This window comes from Cyprinus carpio, chromosome A17 (genome assembly GCF_018340385.1).
Source record: "Cyprinus carpio isolate SPL01 chromosome A17, ASM1834038v1, whole genome shotgun sequence".
In the NCBI taxonomy this organism is placed as follows: domain Eukaryota; kingdom Metazoa; phylum Chordata; class Actinopteri; order Cypriniformes; family Cyprinidae; genus Cyprinus; species Cyprinus carpio.
In genome coordinates, this window is record NC_056588.1 from 14068805 (window position 1) to 14093868 (window position 25064).

A 25064-nucleotide genomic window follows, 5' to 3' on the forward strand; every position below is an offset into this window, starting at 1 on the left:
GAAAATCCTGATGGATTGATGCATAAATCACACAAATTGACAACTGCATCATCAGGCTCTTACGCTCATGGCCGGCCATGTGTTTTCATGTGCACGGCACCTGCGTGCAACCGTTTCACATGAGTATGGGCATCTGTCCGACAGGCCACTTATTGCACTTTTTAACAAAAGGGCAAAAATATAGACCCCCCCCCCACCCCAGCCTCTCTTTTTTCTTGAATGACAGGCCGCTGGAGGGGCCGGGAGGGAGAGGGCGCTCTTTTAACTGGAGTTAATTACCCTTGGAATGCCTCAGACCCCTTCAAATAAGGGGAAGTGGCAATGCTCTGTCTCCAATAACCAGGACAGCGTAAAGACAAAGACTGTCCAGACAGTAATCGACAAGGGGCCACGGGAAGAGAAAGACATGCAGGACGAGCCACGACACCTCTCACACAGGGGAATGGGATGGAGCCAAATCAAGACTGAACGGCAACAAAGGCCTCCTCGTGCACACACACTCACCAGACATGGCAGAATAAATAAATCTGTGCTGTGCATATTGACATCATTTGACAGATGAATTAAGTAAATGATTTTATAAGGAGATTAAATGGAATTTAATTTACACAATCTCTCTTTATTCCCGCTGATCCCAGCCTTTGTGTTTTCATTTGCCTCTCACACAAGAGAGAGAATGAAGGTAGTATGAACGGGTGTAGAGAAAATGCAAAATCAAGTTTTCTTCAAGGGCCACAGGGGGGGGGTTATGCGTTTTAAAATCATCTGCAAAAGCAACAAAAGGTTGAACATGCATGAGTGAACGCTCAGACACCTTCTGAATGATTCTGCACTGAACTATTCAGCCCACTGCAGAGTCCAGCAGTTATTTTACACACATGACACCCGTGCTTCCAGTGGACATTCACACTCCATTGCCTTTAAAAAGCTGATTGCTTGCTTCTGTTGAAATTAAAAATGTCAAGCATTAGGTGTTGGTGTAGATTTCTTCCTCTCCTTTTTGCTTGAAAATTATTTATATATATATATATATATAGATATATATATATATATATATATATATATATATATATATATTGTATGTGTGTGTGTGTGTGTGTGTGTGTGTGTGTGTGTGTGTGTGTGTGTGAGAGAGAGAGAGAGTAAAAAAATTAAACTAATGGAAAAAACATGCATGTAATTTTTTGACAATCTTATGAGAAGCTGCATGAATTTCTTTGTGTAAATATGGAAGTCTTATAAAAATGTCCTCACTCATTCGTTTAACAAAATTGAAAACACGCAGAACAATCAAAGTTGTACACCACATATGTAAAATGTATTTTAAAATATATAAATACAAAGTATAAAACAAACGAAAAATTTATCTTAAACATCTATTTTAGTTTTTATTTGTCTTAAAAATATTTTTAATAAAACAAACAATGAATATTTAGACATTCTAAATAATTTGATAAATAGATTAAACCTGAATAATAATGATATTAATAATAATAAATTTCTAAAGATAAAAGGTTCCCATTATAATCAAAATAGTTCAAAGACAGAATCACACTCCATAAAATCTCCAACCGTGAATGTAAATATTAAAATGAGCGTGCAGATGTAAATGTACATGCAGACGGTGAGAGTCTGTAATTATGATAATAGCTAAACCAGCACTTGTTGTTATTACCATCATTAATATACTAATTAGAATCTCAGTAGTCAATTTGTGCTAAAATAAAGATCAAACAGCGAGCAAGTGGCAAATGGCTAAAAGGCTGTGAGGAACCGACACTCTTATCTCCAAATTTCCTTTCATGAGTCTGAATAATCCAGTCAATCTAATGATCCTGTGCAGGGTGTGTGCCAACACATCCACACCACTGCTGTCATTCCATCAACATGCAGTATTTTAAATCTCAGTCACTAAATAAATTCACTTTCACAATTACGTTAGTATATGTTCTTCAGGTATGTTTATAAATCGCTTTCTGGCTGAAGTCGAGCTGCTCATGTGTTGTATTTTGCAGGACGGTGACTGAAGGTTTAGGAGACCAGAGTGGTTACCTGTTTGTGAGCTTTCTGACCCTTCTCAGTGGCTTTTTTTTTTCTTTTAATTTTTTTGTATACTGTAGGAGTTGTCAGTTCACAGACTTTTTTTTCTTTTCTTTTTTTTTTCAGTTTTCATATGCAGCACAAGGCAGAGGTCAACAGGTTCTGTTGCTTCCTTAAACTTGTACATGCATTTGTTCTGCTACATCACAATTTTGTCAGATTTAAAAAGCAAAGAGTGTTGGCATAATGCATAATGTTTTACAAGTAGACACGACTTACCGGACTTAAAAATGATTATTTTTACAATTAATTATTTTTAATTTGTTTTATAAAATTCATTTTTCAAGAACCACTACGAATGTTATTTTTATTGTATTTCTCACCTAAAATGTTTATTTTTTAGTTGTTATCTCACATGATTTTAAACAAGAATGATTTAGTCGCACAACTAAACAAAATAGCAGGTATTTAGAATAGAATAAAAGTCTTTATATATCTGTCAGTGCAATACCTGATGTCTAAATCAGTGTATTCGTGTTTCCTCGCTCTGTGCTGACAGAAGTGAGCAGGACAGAGATAAATATGAAGCTTAGGAGCTGTTCTCTCTGCTGGATCCTGGACCGTTCGCTCCTGTACTCAATCCCTCCCTCGCTCTCTCTCTCTCTCTGAGCCAGCACACCATCTTTAATACATTTAGCGGGCCACATGCTGTGCGACCGGTCTGCGATTCAAGCCACCTACGACCATTTTCTCCCTTCTATCCCGTGGCTTTCATCTTCCCCTCCTCCCTCAGCACTCTCTCTCTCTCATGTTGTATTCCGTCACACACTCCTAATGATTTACACAAAACACACACTGCCCTGTCAAAGCGGATGCAGATTGCTGTAATAGTGGATAAGCCGCCAGCTACCGGCACAACGTATGTACACACGCACACTCAGCTCCAGACGCTACCTGACAGTGAAAACAACCTTGACAAGGAGGACTACGGGTGACCACATGGACACATAAACACACAAACAAACCAGGACAGGAACTATACAGACAAAACAAACAGTCTAGCCGGTCACACAAGTAGAAGTAGAAGAAATGAAAATGTACCTACTGTTGTTCGGAGTGCAGGGAAAAACACTCAGGGAGCGAAAGTTCTACCGAATCCATGTGCGCTCTGCGATCATCATTTGAGCAAACCTCTTCTATAAATTAAAGTTTTTTCTCTCTCTGTCTTCTCTGTCTCTGCTCCTCTTTCTCTCTCTCTGTACCTCCTCCTCCTTCTCTCTCCCTTCCGTGACTGAGCAGTGCAATTAACAGGACCGTTCTCCCGGTGACAGCCTATAGGCACAGCCAGTTGGGACCAAAAGCTCTTGCACTCTTCTAATCAAGGACTTAAAGCCACGATTGCTGCTCATTAATATGAAGCAGGGCTTTGCATATGCAGTCCCCCCGGCCCTCCCGGACGCCAGATTGGTGGCTTCCCAGCCAATTGGAGTGAGACAGGGCAGTGTCTGCACCCACAGAGAGCTGGAGCAGGGAGAGAGGGGAGGGGAAAGACAAAGAGCAAGCGAGCCAGAGAGAGAAAGAGAGAGAGAGAGAAGAGGAGGGAGGGGGAGTGGTGTAATGAGAGGGAAAGTGGGGGTGAGAGAGGGTTTAAAGAAGCAGCCCGCGTCTCTCCCTCTGCAAAGCTTATCGGCCTGCGCTGTCAAGTGCGCAGATAAAACCGCTCACTTTGTTGATACAAAACATTGTGAATGAAGCCGCTTGCTGTTCGCTTTGCATCTGCCTCTGTTTGCTTGCTCATTTGTATCTTTCTTCCACCTGCATGGGGAACATTAAATGATTGTGTTATAAACAATCAGTACATTTGAATTTTAAAGTACCATTTGTTTTACAATAGAAAATTTACTTTTTGGATCTTTCGAATGTTGTCGTACACTTTGAGTAAGTGGAAATAGTTGAATTTTGAGCAATCCACCACAACATCATAACAGCGGGCCATCACAGCAAATGCGGAAGTGAGGGAATGGACACATGCTACCGTGAACACATCACTGACAGATACAGTGAGAAAAGGCTGAGGAAAGATCAAAGGCACCCCTTTGTTCTAGAATGATTGAGCCACATTTGCGGGGCATCCAGGCTGCGAGTATGTGTGTATGTTTACACGCGTGTCACAGGCTCGCTGCATTTCCAGCAGCAGCAGGGAAGATATTGCTGGCATCTCAGCACACCGCAATTCCCCACTGATAAGAAAATTCAGGAGCCGCACTGGCCCACAAACCATTGTGCGTGCCCCACCACGCCGCCACAGAAATTGCATCTGACCGTCTTTCATATTCCAAACTTGGGAATTTTGGAGGCAGATGTCTCTTTAAAATGCCTGTCTTGGGTCTCTGAAACTGAACTAAACCTGTTCCGTGGATCTCATATATGCTCCCAGGTTTTTTTGATTGCTTTAAGAGTGTTAATAAACATGAAGTCATATAATTTTTTGTCCATTTTTTCAACAATCTTTAAAAAAAACGTTTTTTACAAATATTACTGAATTTTTACATTTTACATAACTACTAAATAAATAAATGTTAGTAGTAATTTAGGAAAACATTTCAAATGAAAAAAATATATATATATTGTATGAAGCTGTTTATCTGAACTTTTTTGAAGAATCCATATAAATCTAAAGTAAATAAATGAATTAATAATAATAATAATAATAATAAACAAAGTAGTCAAACTGAACTTAAGTGATACATAAATATTTAAGTAGTTTAAGAGTAGTAGTAGTAGTAGTAATAATAATAATAATAATTAGTATGATAAAATAAAATTTCAGCCATTTCATTACTTAAAAACCTATTTCATAAAATAGAAATTTTTTTAATGACATATTTGTACAAACAGCTATTAAGACTCAGGTAGGCAGCAGGTGCATTGTGTAGAGGAAGATATATCGAATGAGAGATGAACAACAATAAAGAGGCACAAATCAATGCATTGCACACATCACTGAAAACTAATATCTTTCGGGGAAATTAGATCTACTTCTAAACTGCACAAAGAAAGAAAAAGCTTGATACGGCACATATAGAAACGACTGAATGAAAATCAGGCTTTTCCCTTTGAATAACAGATGGGCAGAAAAAAGAAAAAGAAAAGAAAATGCATTTGAACGATCAGAATCATGAGAAGTGTAAAAGACTACTAGAAGATTATTTTTATTACATGGGACTGTGTTGCCATTGCTGAAGGACACTCTGGGTCTAACAAAGGAGTTTTGAAATAACACTCTACTGTTTCCGACTGGCCAACGCACACACACATACTCACACTTCGAAAGTTACATTTGTTTAATTTATTCATCCGTCTGCTTTTAAACAATGTAAAGTCTCTGCAATCTTTGCACCACAAAAAAACAAGGCACATGATTAAAAAAATACTTAAGCTCCACGTGGAAATGACAGGCAGCCAACTGCCATTTGAAACTGTTTTAATTGCACTGTGACAAACAGAAATGAAGAGGATGAAGGGAACAGGAACCACCGTAATGTTTGAATGCATATAGAAGGGATACCTGTGTTCACTCAGGTCCCATGAGACCAACACACATTCCTCATATTAAAAAGCACGTAGACCAAATGCAGAGCACTGGAGCTAACAGACAGCAGTCATACTTGAGGAACTAAGATGCACACTGAGACTGTTTAAATAGAGGAAATAAAAAAGGACACATTGAAATGTATGATTTTGTCTGAAAAGCATCTAAAGAAAGAGGTTAAAGAGAAACAACCTGGATGTTCACACTAGCAAAGTTTCGCCACATGCTTTTTTTCATTTAGGTTTCACAGCAGGGGTGCAATGTTGTATTCGGATGTATTGATTCAATTACAGTGGGCCGCCTGCAGAACCCCCTTTAGGTCAAATTTCCATATCTGTGCTGAATGGGCGGCTGCGACCCCAAAACACTGGCCACGTGGGGCTGGAAAGACCCAAAACATCACTCCAAACATCTGTCAGCCCCTCTATGTACAACAAATCTGACTGTGATAGCAACATGCTAAGAACATTAAGTTTAAGCATAACAACAATGCGCTCTTAGCAGCACAAAGTTATTCAGAATTAAGCCAGGCTTCACTACTACATGCTGTCATTAACAGCCTTTAATCCCTGCTGCCCAGTTGAATACATTTGAACTTAAGTATGCACGACTAGTCTGCTCTGATTGCAGTGGCTGTCGATACGTGTCAATAGCTGCCCATCTTTTTCATTAGCAGTTTTAACACAGCACTTCTGCTTCTATTGTTCAGACGGTGTGTGTTTTACAACGATCCACGTCTCGCTTTCAAACCGAATCCCGTTCTGCCACAAGAGATGGACGAGCATTCAATTCACAAGCCGGCAGACTGAAAGACGAGCTCTGAGATGTAAAAACAAAATGCATTAGGCGCTAGCAAAGGACGGGTATGCAAAGTCTCAAAATGGATTTGAAAAGACCCCAGTCTGGCTTTTGTAAGCGTATGTGTGTGATTACGTGGGCGTGAGAGCTTGTGTGTGTTTTTTATTTGTGTGTGTGAAATGTTAAAGACAGGGATGACCCTTTTGGTCACTGGCTGTTGACATGTGGCTAAGAATTATCAGGGCTAGCTTGGCGGAGCATCAATCAAGGCAGTCAATAGGGGAGGGCAAGTTCACTTAGGTCACATGTCAGGCGACCAGCCGCCGAGCATACAGTCAATGCATCCGCCACTGGAGTTGTTTAAAATCAACTTGTCAAAAATTGGGCTGTAATAAATTCAAGAGGCAGGATGATTATTTGTAGCCACTCAGGTCAGCACTGGGCGTCTCAGGGTGAAAGCTCTCGGGCTGAGTGGAGAAGCGTATTACAAACAAAAACACTGCAAAAATGTGATGCTGTTGATTCTATATTCAAAATGGTAATTTAAAAATAGACTACTTTAATAGGTCATTTAATAAAATAAATAATTAGAGTAATACTAAAAATGCTGTGTGTATGTATGTCTGTATATGTATATTTATATATACAAGTATATATTTAATTTATATACTTTAATAGGTCATTATTTGTAATACTACATCACAATGTATTTTATACAAACACACACACACACACACACACACACACACACACACACACACACACACACACACACAGTTAATAATGATACAAAATAATGATACATGCTTTTATACGTGAGCTTGGCAAAACTAACATGTGTTTTTAAAATTTTTCGAGATGAATTCTGTCTGACTGATTGTGAATTTTGCATTAGTCAATATAAAATGCAAAAGCAATGTTTAAGTTACCAGGTGACAACTTGAAGTTACTGTAGTTCACACAAATGTACACTTGCATACATTCCTAAATATGTACTGTTATCAAGCAAAGCTTCAAAGCAAACAAATAATCCTTCTTACATCTGCTTCTGTTTCTTCAAATACCAAAACTCAAAGTCCCTCGCAAGAGAAAGCAGACTGGAAAGTGTGTGTGTGTTTGTGCCTGTCATATGAGAGTGCTGCAGTGCTCTTGTATTGCGTCTTGATGGGGACACAAAGGCAGGATGGCAGCTGTGTGCTGGGACAGCCTCTCCGTCTGCAGTTCAGCAGTGGTCAACAGAGGGAGCTACTGGCTGTGCGGTGGTCAGTGTGTGAGAGAGAGTGAGTGCGGTCTGCCTGATGAGCGGAGAGCTCATCTGTGTGTATGTGTGTTTGTCCTTTGTTGTTTTACCCCATCGCTGTCACAGAATGGATATATTTATGCCAGCCACTGTGGTTTGAGTTGTCTTGTCATACATGAAGAATATTTAAGGACTCAAACGTATGATGGGAAAATAGGAATTTGGATACATAGTGACATTATGGAATACTACTTCATGATTTTATAGTTATGATTCTTTTCATTGTACTTGATTACAATCAATTCAAACAATACATAAAATAAAACATATCAAATGTTACATTTTATACAGATTTTGTATGTCAAACAAAATAACCCCCTCATCAAACTCGTGATAATCTGTATTAAGTTATAACAGATGGCAAAAGCATGAGATACTGTGTGTACAGAAATTATTTTTATTCCTGTTCAGACAATAAATAAAGAAATATAATTCAGTATAAATATATATATATATATATATATATATATATATATATATATATATATATATATATATATACACACACCATATATACACCAACTGTATATACACCAACATGACAGAGGTTGCCTATAAAACATGGAATGAACCAAGGAAATTTTTCAGTTGTATGGAACTGAGAGGCAAATCCAAGGTAAACAATGGCAGCAAAAAAAAAATAAAAAATATCAATCAATATATTCTTGCAATCAGTTGTTCTTGTCAGTATTATTATTATTATTAATTATGTAATACATAAAGCAGCTGTTTATATATATATATATATATATATATATATAGATATAGAGATATAGAGATATAGAGAGAGAGGGAGAGAGAGAGAGAGAGAGAGAGAGAGAGAGAGAGAGAGAGAGATGGTCAGAATTATTGGCAACCTAAGTAAATATGATCAAGGAAGGTTGTGAAAATACATCTGTATTGTTTATCCTTTTGATCTTTCAAAAATAAATAAATAAAAATCACAAAAATCTAACACAAATCTAAATCTAATTATGAAAATAAATGTTTTTCTCTGATAAAGATTGGCCACAATTATTTGTACCCCTAGAAAAATTATGGGTAGAATTTCTGAACATCTATATTCCTATTCATATTTACATATTTTTTGAACACCAGGGTGACTAGGAACATGAAATTGTCCAGCTATGACTTTCCTGTTTGACTTGAATAAAACCAAGAATATAGTTCTGATGTGCAACAACAGATTGTTGAGCTTCACAAAATACGAAGTAAAGAAAATAGCACAAAATAGAAAGTAGAAAAAAAAATAAATAAATAAAAAAAAAAATATAGCTAAAGCATTGAAAATTTCCAAGTCCAATCAACCTGAAATTTTACAAATCAGCCTACAGTATTTTGTCTAATGAGTCTATATTGTCTTAATGCAATGTGAGGACAACAGTTTGAGTGGTCAAAGATCCTCCAAGGATCACAGCTGGAGAATTGCAGAAAATAGCTCAAGAAATAAATACATAAATACATAAAGTACATCACCACAAGTTGTTTGGGAGGGCCTGAAGAAAAAAATCCTCTGCTCTCATCCAAAAACAAACTCCAGCATATTTATTTGCCAGACACTACTGGAACTTCAAACAGGACGGGGTTTATTTGGTAAGATGAAACCAAAAAAAATAAGACTTTTTTTGCAAGAAACACTAAAGGTGGGTTTGATTCACACAGGGAAAAAGTACCCCACATGCACAATGATATATACTGCTGTATCTTTATTGTTGTGGGCATATTTTTCTGCCGGAGGTTCTGGAAATCTTGTTAAGATACATGTCATCACGGATTCTTCAAACAGCAACAGTTAAAAAAAAAAAAAAAAAAAAACTTATGATGGCCAGTGGCTTGATCTTCCTAAAGGACAATGATCCAAAACCAATGTCAAAATCAACACAAAAATGGGTCACTGAGCACAAAATGTAGGTGTCATGGCAATCCCAGTCCTCTGACCTGAACCCACAGAAATCTGAAGAGGAGAGTGTATCAGCATGTACCTGGGAAACTGAAGGATCTGGGGAGATTCTGAATAGAAAAATGGTCTCTGATCTCTTGTCAGGTGTTCTCTAAACTCATCAGGGATTATAGGAGAGAAGCAGAGCTGTTATCTTGGCAAAAGGAGGTGCCCAATGTGTATTTTATTTTTTCATAATGAGATTTCCCTTCCATTTCATTTTACTTCAGTGAAAGGTTAGGGCTTTATGGCTTCTTTGTTCATATTTACCAAGGGTGCCAATATTTTATATATTACCAGGAGGCAGGTTTAACTTCAGATTAACATTCAGATTAACGCTGGAAACACAACGTTAATCTGAAGTTAAACCTGTCTCGTGGCCTTAATTTAGTCCTGAAGTAGCTCTAGTCCTCCAGGATATCGGCCTATTAAACTCTGGACTAGACTAAGTCCAAGACTATTTAAAACCATGACATAGAAAGCAGATTCCTGTTAATCTGGTTTAAGTGGCCATTTTAGTCTAGGACTAGGATTTTCACTCCAGCCAGGCTGAAATACACATACAAATATATATGCAATTGTGAATTCCTGGGTGCCAAAAAGTCGTTTTAAACAACTGCTATGGTACCACTTTCAAAGACTTGGGTGGGTGAGTAAAATTGCTCCATGAAACCACTGTTATGAAGAGGAAAGTGACACAAGGTTACTATGGTAGCGAATGAGTGAATAGCTAAGTAATCTAATGGTCTATCAGCAGGTACAATTGTCACATGAAGGAAAGGGCCAATTTCAAAGCCCCCCCCTGCTTGGCAGGGTGATAACAGGCTAGCATGGCCTCTAGGGACAGTGGAGAACCCAGTGTGCAGCATTTGCTAACCTCTCTTTGATATGGCCACTGCTGTTTCCTGTTTCTACCCTCTTCTCTCTCGTCCTGAATCCCTTTAGCAGTCTGACTATACCCAGGACGCCCTGAATCAACCTCCAACGGTCTCCTCCATTTATTTTTTGATTATTTATGACTCCATAAACCATATATACTAAAATAAGATTTCAAATTACGTTAAATAAATAAATCCCATATCCAGAACACAGATACCCAGAGCTCTGATATGTAATACACATTAGCACATTAAAGCACCCTTTTAAGTGATGGTATTTGCAGTTCACCATGTGAAAAGGATCCTTATCTGTGGTTACAATTAAAACACCTTCTGTCATTTCCCAGGTCTACTGGGATCAAGTTTACATTCAAATACATGACCCGCCTCTAACTGATATACTCTGAGCAGATATAGACACAAAACTGCACATGAAACGGTTGTCATTCCTGAACACATTTTTTTTTCAGTGTAAGATAAGCTTGAGTAAACATGGGCACAAAATACTGCTGTCTCAGAGGGTTACATGTGCATCGTGCACCTGTATGAACCATGCTGTGTTGCTGCCACTGATTATGTCTATATAAAGCTGCTTAAAAAATGCTGAATTAAAACCAAAGAAAATATAAATATTTAGTGATATATATATATATAAAGTGCTAAATAAAAAAATAAAAAAAAAAAAAAAGAAATGATGAATGATTGAAATGATGGTTAGACTCATTATATATTCCTATTGAAAGTGTCCCTGCTCTGCCAGGATGTGGCCTTGGCCTCTCAGGCCCTGTTCTGAATGGAGAGCTGCCATCACGTCAGCATGGCCTGTTTAACCACATCACTCATGCTCTTCATGCCAGAGCTGCTCAGCACCACACTGCAGGCTGGTGTTTTATTGTCCAAGACATTTCAAATGTCTGGTCTCAACAGTTAACGTGTTGATTGAGTTTGTCATTGCCACGGAATATTTTTATTTTGTGACAATATGAATAGAATATAAAGTAAAAATATAAAAAAATCCTCTGGGTTTAAAATTAAAAATGGGTCATTTCTGCACCACTACTGGCACCAAAAAAAAATTGGTAAAATACTGATTGTATAATTGCTAAAATATCTTGTTGTCTATATAGCGATTCTTTTCAATGCTATAGAGGCAGAGAAATTAAACTTTCTTTCATATCTACCACTAGTTGGTGAACTAAAACGATTTGTAATTCTAAAAATAATAAAACTCTATTTTGAAATATTTCATCAAAAATAGTCTAGTAATTTGACCCCTTGCATATTTTGTGCCAAAGAATAAAGGTCATTTGCATTTCATTTGGAGCACAAAACATTGTCATTGATCATATGGCTTGTGCACTTTGTTTTTTAGTCATACAACAGCTTTGTGTGATAAACAGACCAAAATTTAAGATGAAAACCCAGTTTTATTTAGGTGTGTTTGCATTAAAACATGGTGCCTCAAGATGTGTCTTGGCAGGTTTGATGTCTCTGAGGTCAGACATAACCGGTTCTTACTCATCTCTTGACCATTCGCAATGCATTTGACATTTTGTTTTGAAATGTACACAAGCATAAGTAAGATCTGAGATCTACTGCTAGTTAGTCTTAGTTGGACTATAGCATACAGACTACTGTACTTTTTTCTTTCTTTCTGGAGCTTGACAATATTAATCACTGTTCACGTTCCCACAAAAAAAGAGCAATGCTGACAATCTGCTAAACTTCTCCTTGTATGTTATGCAGAAGCAAGAATGGCATACAGGTTTGGAACGACATGAGGGTGAATAAATGATGAAACAATGTTCATGTTTAGATAAACAAATCCTCTAATTCAAACTCATTTGCAAATGATCCAAATTCATGTTACGCAATTCTTATGTCAAAGATAGTATTCAATCACACAAGAAACACCCGTGACTCTTCCTGTCATTACCCTCTCAGCTCAAGACAGCAGCCCCCCTCAGCCCATACAGAGCATGTGCTTCTGCCTGCAGCTGTTCCTCAAAGCTATAGGGCTTTAGAGAAGATCTCCCTCTCCTTTTACACGTGGATCTGGCCTTTGGAGGAGAGGCGGCCACATTTGCTGGCCTTTGCACAGTGGCCCGCAGGGCATCCTGCTCCATTAGGGGTACGTCACAGGGATTCACACAGAGAGAGGGAAAGTAGGGACAGGTGTGGATACACTGACCACGGATTACTAGCTAATTATGAGGAAGGTTAACACCACTAAATATGCTTTACATTTAAAGCCTACTGCAGTTGTGTTTGGGGTTCAAAAAATAGACTCTATGAGGCAAATTCACAAAGAATGAAATGTAGCGGCTGCTAGAACCATTGGTTTTTGCATATACAAGTAGTGAGTCTTAAGCAGGTGGCCTCGGAAAACTTCCAAGGGGGCCACAAGATGCCTTAAAATTATTTTAATATAAATTATTTTATATTAAAATTTTGAAATCCTCCAAATTTCAAAAATGTGGTTGTTCAGTATGGAAACTAATAATAATATATCAACCAACTAATGTGCAGCTCGTATTGTTTTAAAAACAGAAAATTCTATAAAATATAAAACATAAACACAACAAAAAAAGTTGAATTGGCAATCGAGACATTTAACTCTAAATATGGCCTACTTAAGATATCACACTTAGCCAGTTACTCTCTGCTTATCTCACAAAACCAGTGTAAATGACTCCTGCCTCAGAGTGACTGCTGATTCAGCTGAGCATCACCATTATCACAGAACATCTCATTAAGACTCATGAGCTAATGGCAATATCGGTTTCACCACAAATAATACTTTAAATTATAACAGAGGTGAACTTCTCCTTTATACAACCTCATGCCAACTAAAATTTTGCTCTGTTTCACACACAAAACTTCAGAGGAATATTGTACACATGCAGCCTGAACTATTTCTACAATACTTTTTGTCTTTCTGAGCTTGATAGCCTAGATTCTCATTTTCATATTATTAAAAAGAGTGGGCGGGTTATTTGTCCTTTTATGTTTCTCAGAAGAAAGTCAAAAACAGGTTTGGAATGACATGAGGTTGAGTAAATGATGACAATTTTCATTTTTGTCTGAATTAATCTCTTATTCAGACAGACGTTAACTTTGAGAATATATAGCAATCATGTCTGGAAGACCATCATTTGATTCATTTTGTATTATATTATGGTCAACAACAAACAATATTAAGCATCACTATTAATGCTAATTCCAAGCAAAATCAATAGGGCAAAGTGCAAGAAACATACATACACTCTCTCATAAAAGTCCCTCCTGTATGGAAGTGGTAATTGACTTCTCAAAGAGAGCTAGTGGGCGGATTCAATCCAGACTATAGGCGGATCTTCATACTGCTTGACCAGGACTAGACTGCATGGGAGAGAATTCTTAATGAGGGCCCCCAACACCCTGCGGGAACCCCATCTCTGACTCTCTCTCTCTCTCTCTCTCTCTCTCTCTCTCTCTCTCACACACACACACACACACAATCTCACCCCATAACAGGGTTCTGTTTCTACACCGACCTGCTCTAAACACTTCGACAAAAGGGCTTGGAAGTGCTATTGCTCTCGAGCGTTGGGACCCCCCACACGCTGAACCACCAGCTCTTTTGGTGGGATTCTATGGCACGCACACTCTTTGTCAAAAACACAGAAATATATATAAATAAATCAAACACCTGGAGAGCAGGGCAGCACAAAGCTTGAAAACAGAGAGATGACTGAGGCTAAACAAAGGGAAAGAGAGAGAAACGCATGAGGGATTGCGTAGGAGTGTATTTGTTAAGTTTTTTTTCTTTTTCAAAGCGTTTCTCATTTTAATAAAGGAGATTCCCCAGTCTCTAAGTGCCGCAGATAAAAGAAACCATTTAGTGGCTTAAAAGACTATTAATGTGAAGCACCACATGTGTCTCTTTCTCTCTCTCCTGTCCTCAGAGGAAATGTCATTGAGCCTGTTGCATCACAATAGCATGGAGTGAAGAATCCTGCATGATTGAATCTGAGACATGCTGTTTCTTTGCTCACATATTTATGCTGTAATCTAAGGGGCCTAGACAGATGTGACAATAAAAAATAAATATCACCTTACAAGTATACAATTACATGGTCAAGGCAGAAATAGTTAATTGGAGAGTCCAAGAAATGCAATGCTCTAGATGAAGACTGAGACTGGGATCCTCAAGAAATTTCCCATTGTGTTCCAGTTATGTTTCATTTCTCCACTTGAGAATAACCAATGGAACTTTAGTCACCACCATCTTGGAATTTGTCTAAATAAGGTTCTAGCTGAAGTCTTTGTTGATAGATTTTTCCAGACTTCCAGATTTTTGTCTATTTTTAAATATTTTAAAATGCCATATATTCCTGTGATGCAAAACTGAATAAACAGCCAATAAACCAGACTTCATTCACATTATCCTTCAGAAATCATTCTAATATGCTGATTAGGTGTTTAAACATTTCTTATTATCAATGTTTAAATGGAAAATAAAAAAATGCTGCTTAATATTTTTGAAGAAACATACTTAATCCAAGATTGTGAATGCAAACACTATCTTTATAAGTTCCATTTTGTGCGTTTGACTACAGTGTCATTTATTTCAACTAATGACTAATGGCTCATAATCTGCATATTAAATTGGGATAAAACAAAGAATTTTGAAATCTCAAAAAGTAATAATAAGAAGAATACTTTAGATGTTTGTTGAAGTAGCAAGAAAGAACATAAAATAAAAGGATATTTACTGTGACACCAAAATGAAAATTCTGATATTATTTGCTTGTTGCTTGACTTTCTTTCTTTTATGGAACACAAAAGAAGATATTTTTGATAATGTTTCACCTGTTTTTGTGCATAAAAAGTCTTTGGGGTACAAAGCAATGAAACATTCTTTAAATGATCTACTTTTGCATTTCAAAAAAAAAAAAAAAAAAGTCATACAGTCATACAGATTTGGAATGACATGAGTATGAGTAAATGATAACAGAATTAAAATTTCTGGAAAAACTGTCCCTTTAAATATGTACAAAGGGACTGCGCACTGTGTTTGCATACATGATTCTGGGCTTACAGTTGAAAACTGCAACAGAAGACTCCTCTTCATTGAAGCACACACACAATCCTGGCCTCTCTGGGTTGTGTTTATGTGTATGTGTCTCAGAAAGTCCACCCATCACCCCTTTGGTGTGGGCGATAGAGTGTGACGGCTCGTTAAAGAAAAACAAAGCCCCTCACCTTTCTTTATCACTAATATGCACCTGGAGAGCTGCCGTGCTTTATGATAAACTTGCACAGCCAAACACACACTCACACAAACACAAACACAACCGTGTTTGCACACCAACCCAGAATGCACTGGGAGTGCAGCCTTGTTCCAGGGGCCACTGTAAACAACTAAAGTCAATCTGTTTGTGCTAGTTGACTGCCACAGCTCAACTCCTCAGCTCACAAATGGTTTTCCGCCAGCGATGTCAGTGACTTATGGATGTGATATGAGTTTTCTTCCATTTCTCTCTTTAGACGAGTAAATCAAGATTGACTGAGACAGCAAATTATAGGGGAAAACCAGTTATGTCACACTGAAATTGAATGAAAATTTGAATGTTTTAGCAGATAAAATACAGAATGTGTTTTTGGTTCCTAGCAAAAACACAGCATGATTTATTATTGACTACTTACAGAAACACTCTGGATGAGTAAACAGAGTTACCTGGGTACTGTACACGAATTGACACAAACCCTGACCTCACAGGAAAGCATCCTCCTGCCACACCTCTATAAAGTGCTCCACAGATCCAGTCACATGTATGTCATCTCAATCAAAACTAATATCGTTTCTTCCCCCCTCATCCACTCCTATCCCACAACCCCTTCACCAGATTTGATAACAAATATTCCCTTACCTAAATTAGAAATGTGAAGTAATTATACTGGTGGCCCTCCTACGGGTTATACATAGGACTCGGTGGTCGTAAGAGAGCTTTCTTTATATAAATAGGTTACTTCAGAGGGTGACTTTAATTATGTTGGTTTCAAACAGAACATGAGTGCGTTATTCCAGCGGGATTAAGCGTCTCTGGCTCTTTGTTAACTGAGCACAAATATATGCCAGCAAGGAGCATCTGCACAAGATCTCCGCTAAATTTATTCAACCACCGCGCACCTCCGCCGGTGAATAATTCCACTAATAATAAAGATTGTGAGAAACAAGGGGGGGGGAAGGAAATCTACATTCAAGAGAAAAAAAAAAAAAGAGAAGAAAGTGTGTGTAGTTTTCAAGGACAACTTAAAAAAAAAAAACAAGTTTAATCTATTTTGCATGTGAAACAGGTATTCTTGTTTTTGTTCTGTGTGTGTGTTAGCTAGCATGTGTGTCTCTCTACGTGCTGCACAGTGTCTGATCCATTGGTGTTCAAAGAACCAATGGTCTATTACTAGGATGTAGTCATTCTTTCTTTCTTTCTTTCTTTCTTTTTTGCTAGTCTAAATAGTTTAAGGAGAATGTTTGTGAACTGGGGGCCATGGATTGAAAATGTAGAAAAATATTTGAAAAAAATGTATAGGGATGTCAAAGTTAACATCATGAGCAGACTGAACCCACTTAATAATAATAATACTAATACTAATACTACTACTACTACTACTAATAATAATAATATATAAAAAATGAGATTCATTAATTAAATTGATGGAGAGACCTAAATATAAAAAAATTATGCTTAAAAAGAGCGTGTATGTACTGTATCTATCCATCTTTCTAACACACACATGTATATTTATACACACACACACACACACACACACACACATATATACAGTGCCCTCCGTAAGTATTGGAACAGTAAAGACATAATTGTTTTCTCTGCTGTGGAGTCAAGACATTTGCAAATATGAAATATTAAAAGATGAATATGCAACAAAATTACAGAATGTCACATTTTATAATTAGGTCTTTCGACACATACATGTTTTACCAAATAAAAAGGACAGCACTTTTAGAGTTCATCCCACTATTTGATGTGAGCTTAAGTATTGGAACAGTTGAATTTAAAGCAGATGTAAAAGATTAAAAGCTAATATTTAGTTGCAGATCCCATGCATGCAATCAGAGCAGTGAGTCTGCAACCCATAGACATCACCAGACTCTTGGTCTTATGCTTTGAAATGCCTTATGCCCCCAGCCTTTAATGCAGCCAATTCCAACTGTTGCTTGTTTTGGGGAGTTTCTGTCTTTAATCTCCTCTTCAGCTGGTGAAATTAATGTTCAACTGGACTTAAATCTGGAGATTGATTTGGGCAATCTAAGACTTTACATTTCTTTGCCCTGATAAAGTCCTTGACCGAACTGGCAGGGTGTTTTGGGTCACTGTCTTGATCCAATATGAAGTGCTTTCTAATGTGTTTTTGATGGCATTTTCTTGAATATTGGTATTCAAGATGATTTTGTACCCTTCCAAATTCATTCTGCTACTGCCATCATACATTAAGTCATCATTAAAATGAAGAAGTCCTGTTCTACAGACAGCCATGCATGCCCATGCCATGACACCACCTCCACCAAGCTTTACAGATGAGGTTGTATGCTTAGGATCATTTGCAGTTCCCTTTTTTTCTACTCACTTTTGCTTTCCAATCACTTAGATAAAGGTTAATCTTTGTCTCATTGGTCCATCAACTCAGTTCCAAAACTCTACTGGCTCACATTTGTGAAGAATCTTGCCTTTCTATTTTTGGTGCTGATCAGAGGTTTGCATCTTGCTGTGTAGCTTCTGTAATTCTGTGTCAAATTCTCCTGTGGACTGTAGATTGACTGAGCATCACCCCAGCTTTCTGGAGGTTGTTGGTGATTATACAGACATGTATTTTAGAGTTCATTTTCAACGCTTTTATGATTTGTCTGTCATCAACTACTGTTGTTTTTCTCAGCCGATTAGGTCGTCGTTGGTTGCTGATGTCGCCGGTAGTTTCCAAACTCTAGATTTCTCCATGTCCTTTGTTTTTCCTATAGTTCTTATTGACTTCCTCTTTTCTTTTAGCATCCAAATTGTTTGCTTTTCTTTCAGAGTTGGCTTCCTCATCTTCATCCTGGTTTGTGTGTGTCATCATCGAATGCAAGACTTAGAATGCTGAAGCAGTGGATGTAACTGATAAGACAGATTCCCTGCTTTTAATATCTGAAGAATTAATGCAACAGGACACAGCTGAACACTTAGAAAGACCTGTGAGGCAACTGTTCCAATACTTATGCTCACATCAGATAGGGAGATGAATTCTAAAAGTGCTGATCTTCTTAGCTGGTAAAACATCTTTGTGTTGAATCACCCAATAATAAAATGTGACATTCTGTAGTTTTCTTCTCATATTCATCTATTAATCATATTTACAGATTTCTTGACTACACAGGAAACAGAACAATTTTGTCTTTACTGTTCCAAAACTTATGGATGACACTGTATATATATATATATATATATATATATATATATATATATATATATATATATATATATCTATATAATATCTGATTAATGCTGATCTGAAAGTCTGATTACTAGTAGCTGTTTTCTAAGTGGCTAAGAGCAACCATCTACATTTCACAAGCAGCAATATATACACAATATCAACGAGGCAGCTCTTGAGCCTGGCTCTAATGTTTCACAATCATACACCAACAATATCCGTCTGTTTGACTGCGGCAGAATTTATAGACACCCCATTGATTGCTTTTGCAGGGCATGATGGCTGTAAATTGCAGACCATTTGGTAAATGCGGGCAGTTAGTAGTGTACAAGTAATTATTTCATGGCTGCTGATTGAAACATAATTCCAATATGGCCTTCTGAAAATGACAGCATTCCCAAAGTCCTCCGTTTTAATCTGGAGGTTATAGTAATTAGGGGGAGCATTATAGGACTTTTTTATGTGATCTCTCCAACGGAGCCCCAAATAATTAAAATGTCAGTGGAAATAAATATGCATAAACATCTTGTAATTTAAAAAATATCATCCCATGTAGTTCATGGCTTGTGGGAAAAGAAGCACTCTCACGTTATTTATGCTTTTTCGGGGAAGTTTATATAGCATTTCACAGAAGTTAACAATTTAAAATGGTTAACATAAAATTAGAGGTATTACAACTTGTTTATAACCTTTAATAATAATAATATATTTTTTTTTATTGTTACATTTTATATATAAAAAAAAAGGTTCTGCAAGAAAATACAGTCAAAAAACAATAAAATTTCATATTTAATTCAATATGTTGCTGGCCATATCTTTAGAATTGTTTATGATAAGTGAAAATTGTTTCGACACCTTTTTTTCAGTGCACTCATTATTATAAATTATTTTTATGAAGAACAAGAAACAACTCTGATATACATCAATCAGATATTGCTAGTACATTTCACAAATAATGACAAAGAAATGGCAAGCAACGTTAAATTAAATGTGATTTTTTTTTTAAGTAGAAACACTAAAATAGTTTTTTTCTTGTAAAACACTCTGTCATCTTTGTCTTATTTACAACTTTGAAAATGCATTTATAGTGTTTTTTTTTGTTGTTTTTTTACAGTGACTTTGAATACTATATTTATGATATATGTATAATAATTAAATGTGTGTATATATATTATTTTTGGTCATATGTAATAATTTTAAAATAGGTTAAATCTAAAAAAGTATTTATAAAAGCCACAATGTATACCTACACTAAAGGAATACATTAATCAAGGCAAGTCACAGAAGCTATTGATTAATGATTTCAATTAAAAGGCTGTGTGCTCATATTGTATGCTATAATACACTTTTGTAATCAGAGCAATCTCAGACAATTCCACCATGGGAGTACAGGCATCACACACAATGCTTGTGCTGATATGAAGCCTAAGTTGTGTACCACTGAGAAAAACACAAAACAACAACAACAAAAGTGCGGCTCTGATACAAGATTTTATATTTTCACAGTTGTTCTGCCTTTTTGTTATGAGAGGTATTTGGGGCGGCTTGGGCTTCCTACACTGGACCTGTAAAAGGCCTTTGGGGTTCAGTGTTAATTGTTTCGTGTAAACCACATTTTGTACTACAAGCAAAGCATGCTGACATGCTGGTGCTCAGGTCAACCCTGCACACAGATATGAACGATTGCAATAAAATATTAATGGGATATGCAAAGCAGCCAAGAAAATCACCACCAGTTTGGCTGAGGGAGTAAGACAGGTCTGTGAAATAAAAGGCATAGAAGATAAGAGTGATGTTACGTACATGAAACACTGAATAACTGGCTTCTATATCAGTCCAGTTCTCACAAACAACACAAAATGCACAAAACCTGTTAAAAAAAAAAACAACAAAAAAAAAAAAAAAAAACAGGGTGCCAGTGCAACCTGGCCCACATAAAGAAAGAGGGAGAGGTGAGTTCTGACCTTGTCAACTAATGTCCAGCATATATCTGGTTACCAGCCCTGCCGCTCTCAGCTCTTTCCCAGTACAGGAGTATAAAAATATAGAGAAAGGTACAGAGATGAAAGTGCATTATAATGCCAACAATAATTTTTAAATCACAGTGATATGGGTCAATCACAAACAAAAGTATTTACGACAGAAAGGGTGAAAAAAAAAAAAAAAACACTTTAGTTCAAAGTTTTTAGAAATGTACATTATGTATTCATGATGGATTCATATGGTTTTGAAAAATGGTACAGCATTTTCAAGAAAAGTCAAATTTCAAGTCAAAAGTAAAAAATAACAAAACAAAATGCTGTGGTGAAACCATCAAGTGTAAAGAATTGACATATTTTTCTCACACCTTAAATGTATCTAAGTGTATACATCTTACTCATTATTTTCAAAAAGTTTAAATATATATATATATATATGTGTGATATTTTCATGACCTTTCGTTTGATCCAACGAAACCATTGTACAAATTTGTACACTGCAGTATCTTTCGTAACATCATTCATAACACCAATAAAAGGTGCTAGTAGCTTTAACTTGGTCCTGTAGGGCCACTGTCCTGCAGAGTTTAGCTCCAACTTGCCTCAACACACCTACCTAGAAGTTTCTAGTTTGCCTAGTAAGACCTTGATTAGCTGGTTCAGGTGTGTTTGACTAGGGTTGGACCTAAACTCTGCAGGACACTAGCACAGAACAGAGTTCAGTGACCCCTGCTTTAAACAGTCACAAACTGAGATTCTAAGATCATTAAGAACTTTCACTTAAATGTGCAAAATCAGCATTATACCCATGATGTACATCAAACAGATGAAAAGTCTCTCTATTCTTAGCAGCACAGTTATCTTCCTCTCATTCAGCCTCCATCCTCTTAGTTCTGAGGAAAAGTCTATGCATATACAGGCACGGGGCCCAACGGCACTTTCATCTCCAGGCACAGGACTGGAGACGGGCATATCTGCTGTTGCCAGGAGCAACATTTGGTTCACTTAGAGAGCCCGGTGCCTCCTGCTTTCTCTCCATTTCAGATAAAGCCACTCAGCTAGATTTCCCCTTAGAGATATGGGCAGCCACAACTTGGCCTTCAGAGAAGCAATGCATCAGCCAACAATGAGCAGCTACAGATATGACCAGACAACAGACGTCACGATTTAGACACAATGGAAAATTGGCTGAGAGTAAGACATCAGAATCCAGGTTAAAGCACAGTGTGCACGCCTAGTTTTACTATGCATAACCTCATCTGCATATCATTTCCATGCATATTCCCATCTACGTGAAACCATATTTAACACTGTTAAAGGTACAAGACATCAATGAAATATGAGATACGGAGTATAAATGCCATTTGTGCCATACACAATTTTTATAATAATAATATTAATATTCTATATTCTTGTAGAATCATATTCTTGTTATGTTTTAGCGTAAATATATCAACATCCATAAAAACAAAACTGTTTACAATAGTTCTCAGATAGATATTTTAGAATAGAGTTGATCTCATTCTTTTCCACTAGCCAAATAGTATTTCAATTGTTTTAATAAATAAATTCAAATCAAATTTAATTTATGCAGTTTTGCTGATAAGGTGAACATCTTTTAGCTTTTTTTAGCCTATATTTATTGCAGTGTAATTGTCTGACTCAGCGCGTCACTGACAAAGCAGCCTAATTTAAAAAGAAAACATGCAAATGACCATTTTCTCCAAGTTGTATCCTTCAAATACAGTGGCATTTTTCATAATGTTGTGGAGATGCCTTCACACAGCATCAACACCTCCGTGCAGCTGTGGTTGTACAGTAAGATATTATCACTGGACCTATTCAAGCCAGACAATATAGACCGTTCAACCGAATCCAGCAGTGTCTGCCAAAATATCAAAGTGCACATCATTGATCATTAAAAATCATTGACTCACTAAAATATTTTCTCATAACCTGAGATATGCAGTTTAGTTTGAAGATGAATTTTTGTGCACCTATAACACTCGTCGCTGTCATTAAAACAGCATACCACTGGAAAAGTGATCAAGCGCATCCACTAAACATGCCTAAATTCATATAATTTTTAACTTCTGCGTAATGACTTTATGTAATTTCTGTGATTATCTCCATTAATGAGAGTGGAATATTGGTAACACTTTATAATAACGTTCTGTTATAAGTCATTTATAAATTATTAGTTAATGATGAGCTAATCATTTACAAAACATGACTATACATTCATAAATGATTAATAAATAATAAGTTAACATTTTAGTAATGTTTTATTAATTCAGTTATAAGTCACTTATAAGTTATTGGTTAATGATGAACAAATCATTTTACAAAACATGACTATATGTTCATAAATGATTAATGAGTGATATGCTAACAATTTACAAATGTGTTGTAAGTTATCTTAAAAAAAGTTCAAATCATGAAATAAATCAAACGGATCATTAGTAGATGGTTTATAAGTTATTAGTTGATACATTATTTATCACTTATAAATCATTGAAATATTTACGTCAAAATTGTTTTGTATAATTATCTCAATAAACAATTGTTAATCATGAACAAATGATGAATAAACCATTAGTAAATGATCAGTATATGATTTATTGGCAAATTTGTTAGCTGGTCCGTGTTCAAAAGCACAAACATGCAGGTATGTTAAAGCACTATTTTTAAGAGGAGTAATTCATTTGTTTTGAAGTTGATAAACATTTATAAATGCCTTAGTCATGTGGTTCCAGTGGTTTGTGTTAAATCCTTTCACTCATCGGCACAGACTTGTGTTCTGTGTGGAGTGTGTGGATCTAGTGATGAAGTGAACCCCTTCCACTGAAGCTCACATCAGGTGCACAGAGTTAAAGACTCCATGTGTTTCAGAGAAGACAGCTGTCTATACCCTCACCAGTCAGCACTTAGTACACACTACAAAGTGTTCAACACCTGTTATAGATGATGTGTAAACGCATGAATAAATCATTTACAAAGCTTTCTGCATCCCCTAATCTAAAGTGTAAACTATTCATCACTTGTAAATGTGTTACATATCATTTGTAGACCTTTCTTACCTGTTACACATTATTTGTATATGTACACAAGTCATTTATAACACTTTCTGCATCCCCTAATCTAAAGTGTAAACTATTCATCACTTCTAAATGTGTTACATATCGCTTGCAGATCTTCCTGTTACATGATCCATCTCATTCCATCACTTTACCCAAGCTTGAACTTAATTTTTTTTAAATAAATAAATGAACTCTCTGTCACCATTTAATCAGCACTTAATTGTTTATTTTTTTATTTTGTTTCCCTTGGGACAGCTGCTCACCATAACATGAAAACGCACCATAAACGTAGTCCATTATTTTGTGCATTTTATTCCAAGTCTTCAGAAGTCGTACGATACCACCGTGTGAGAAAAAGATTTGTTTTCCGTAATATAATCATTATACATTAATAACAGTACATAGCTGCCGTCTCATCCGTTAAAAACTTTCAAAATTGGCGCTCCTACACAGCGACACTGGTTTGCGGCATTGACGTCAAACCTCGCTCCTTATTGTCTGTCACTTGTGATTTGCGACCACCATAGATTGTTTGCGACATGCCAAATTGTGTTGAGTGAGATGCGGCGCGACGCTTTGAAGGATGGAAATGCAGATCAGGAGAATGTTTGCAGCGATTAAACACTTTAATTTCATTCTGTAACTCACACAAAATTGTTTTGCTGTCAGATCACTGGTAATGTAGCACACGCGTCGTTTTATCTGTTCTTTATACTGCTTTTTGTAATGTTTTAAATAAATTATTGTGACTAATGTACATTTATCTGCCTGTTACACTTTGTATATTGTCAAAATGGTTATGTTTAAGATTATAGAGTGGAGTAGGGAGCTTAAAATGATCTTTTTTATACAATAGTATATTAACTAAGATAATAGTCACTGTCAATATATCTATATTGCTTTTTTATTTTTGTGAAGTGGCTAAAACGTCGTGTATAAGGGATGTGTTAGGGGCTCAAATATATCTATATAATAGTAAAATATAT

At 36.5% G+C, this 25064-nt stretch overlaps 1 protein-coding gene across 9 annotated transcripts in view; it reads right to left on the reverse strand.

The window, feature by feature from the left end:
* The window catches only part of LOC109051633 (estrogen-related receptor gamma a), a 154604-nt gene that overhangs the window by 67030 nt on the left and 62510 nt on the right, over positions 1-25064 (reverse strand). For 2 of the 9 annotated variants that reach the window (XM_042774174.1, XM_042774173.1), the window contains exon 1: positions 3146-3533. The exons of 2 other annotated variants lie outside the window; for them this stretch is intronic. In XM_042774174.1, the coding sequence (XP_042630108.1) occupies positions 3146-3201 (56 nt within the window). In that variant the 5' untranslated portion in view covers positions 3202-3533. Of the gene's footprint in view, positions 1-3141; positions 3540-25064 lie in introns of those variants that run through there. 5 more of the 9 variants (XM_042774180.1, XM_042774176.1, XM_042774177.1 and 2 more) reach the window with 5 other exon arrangements.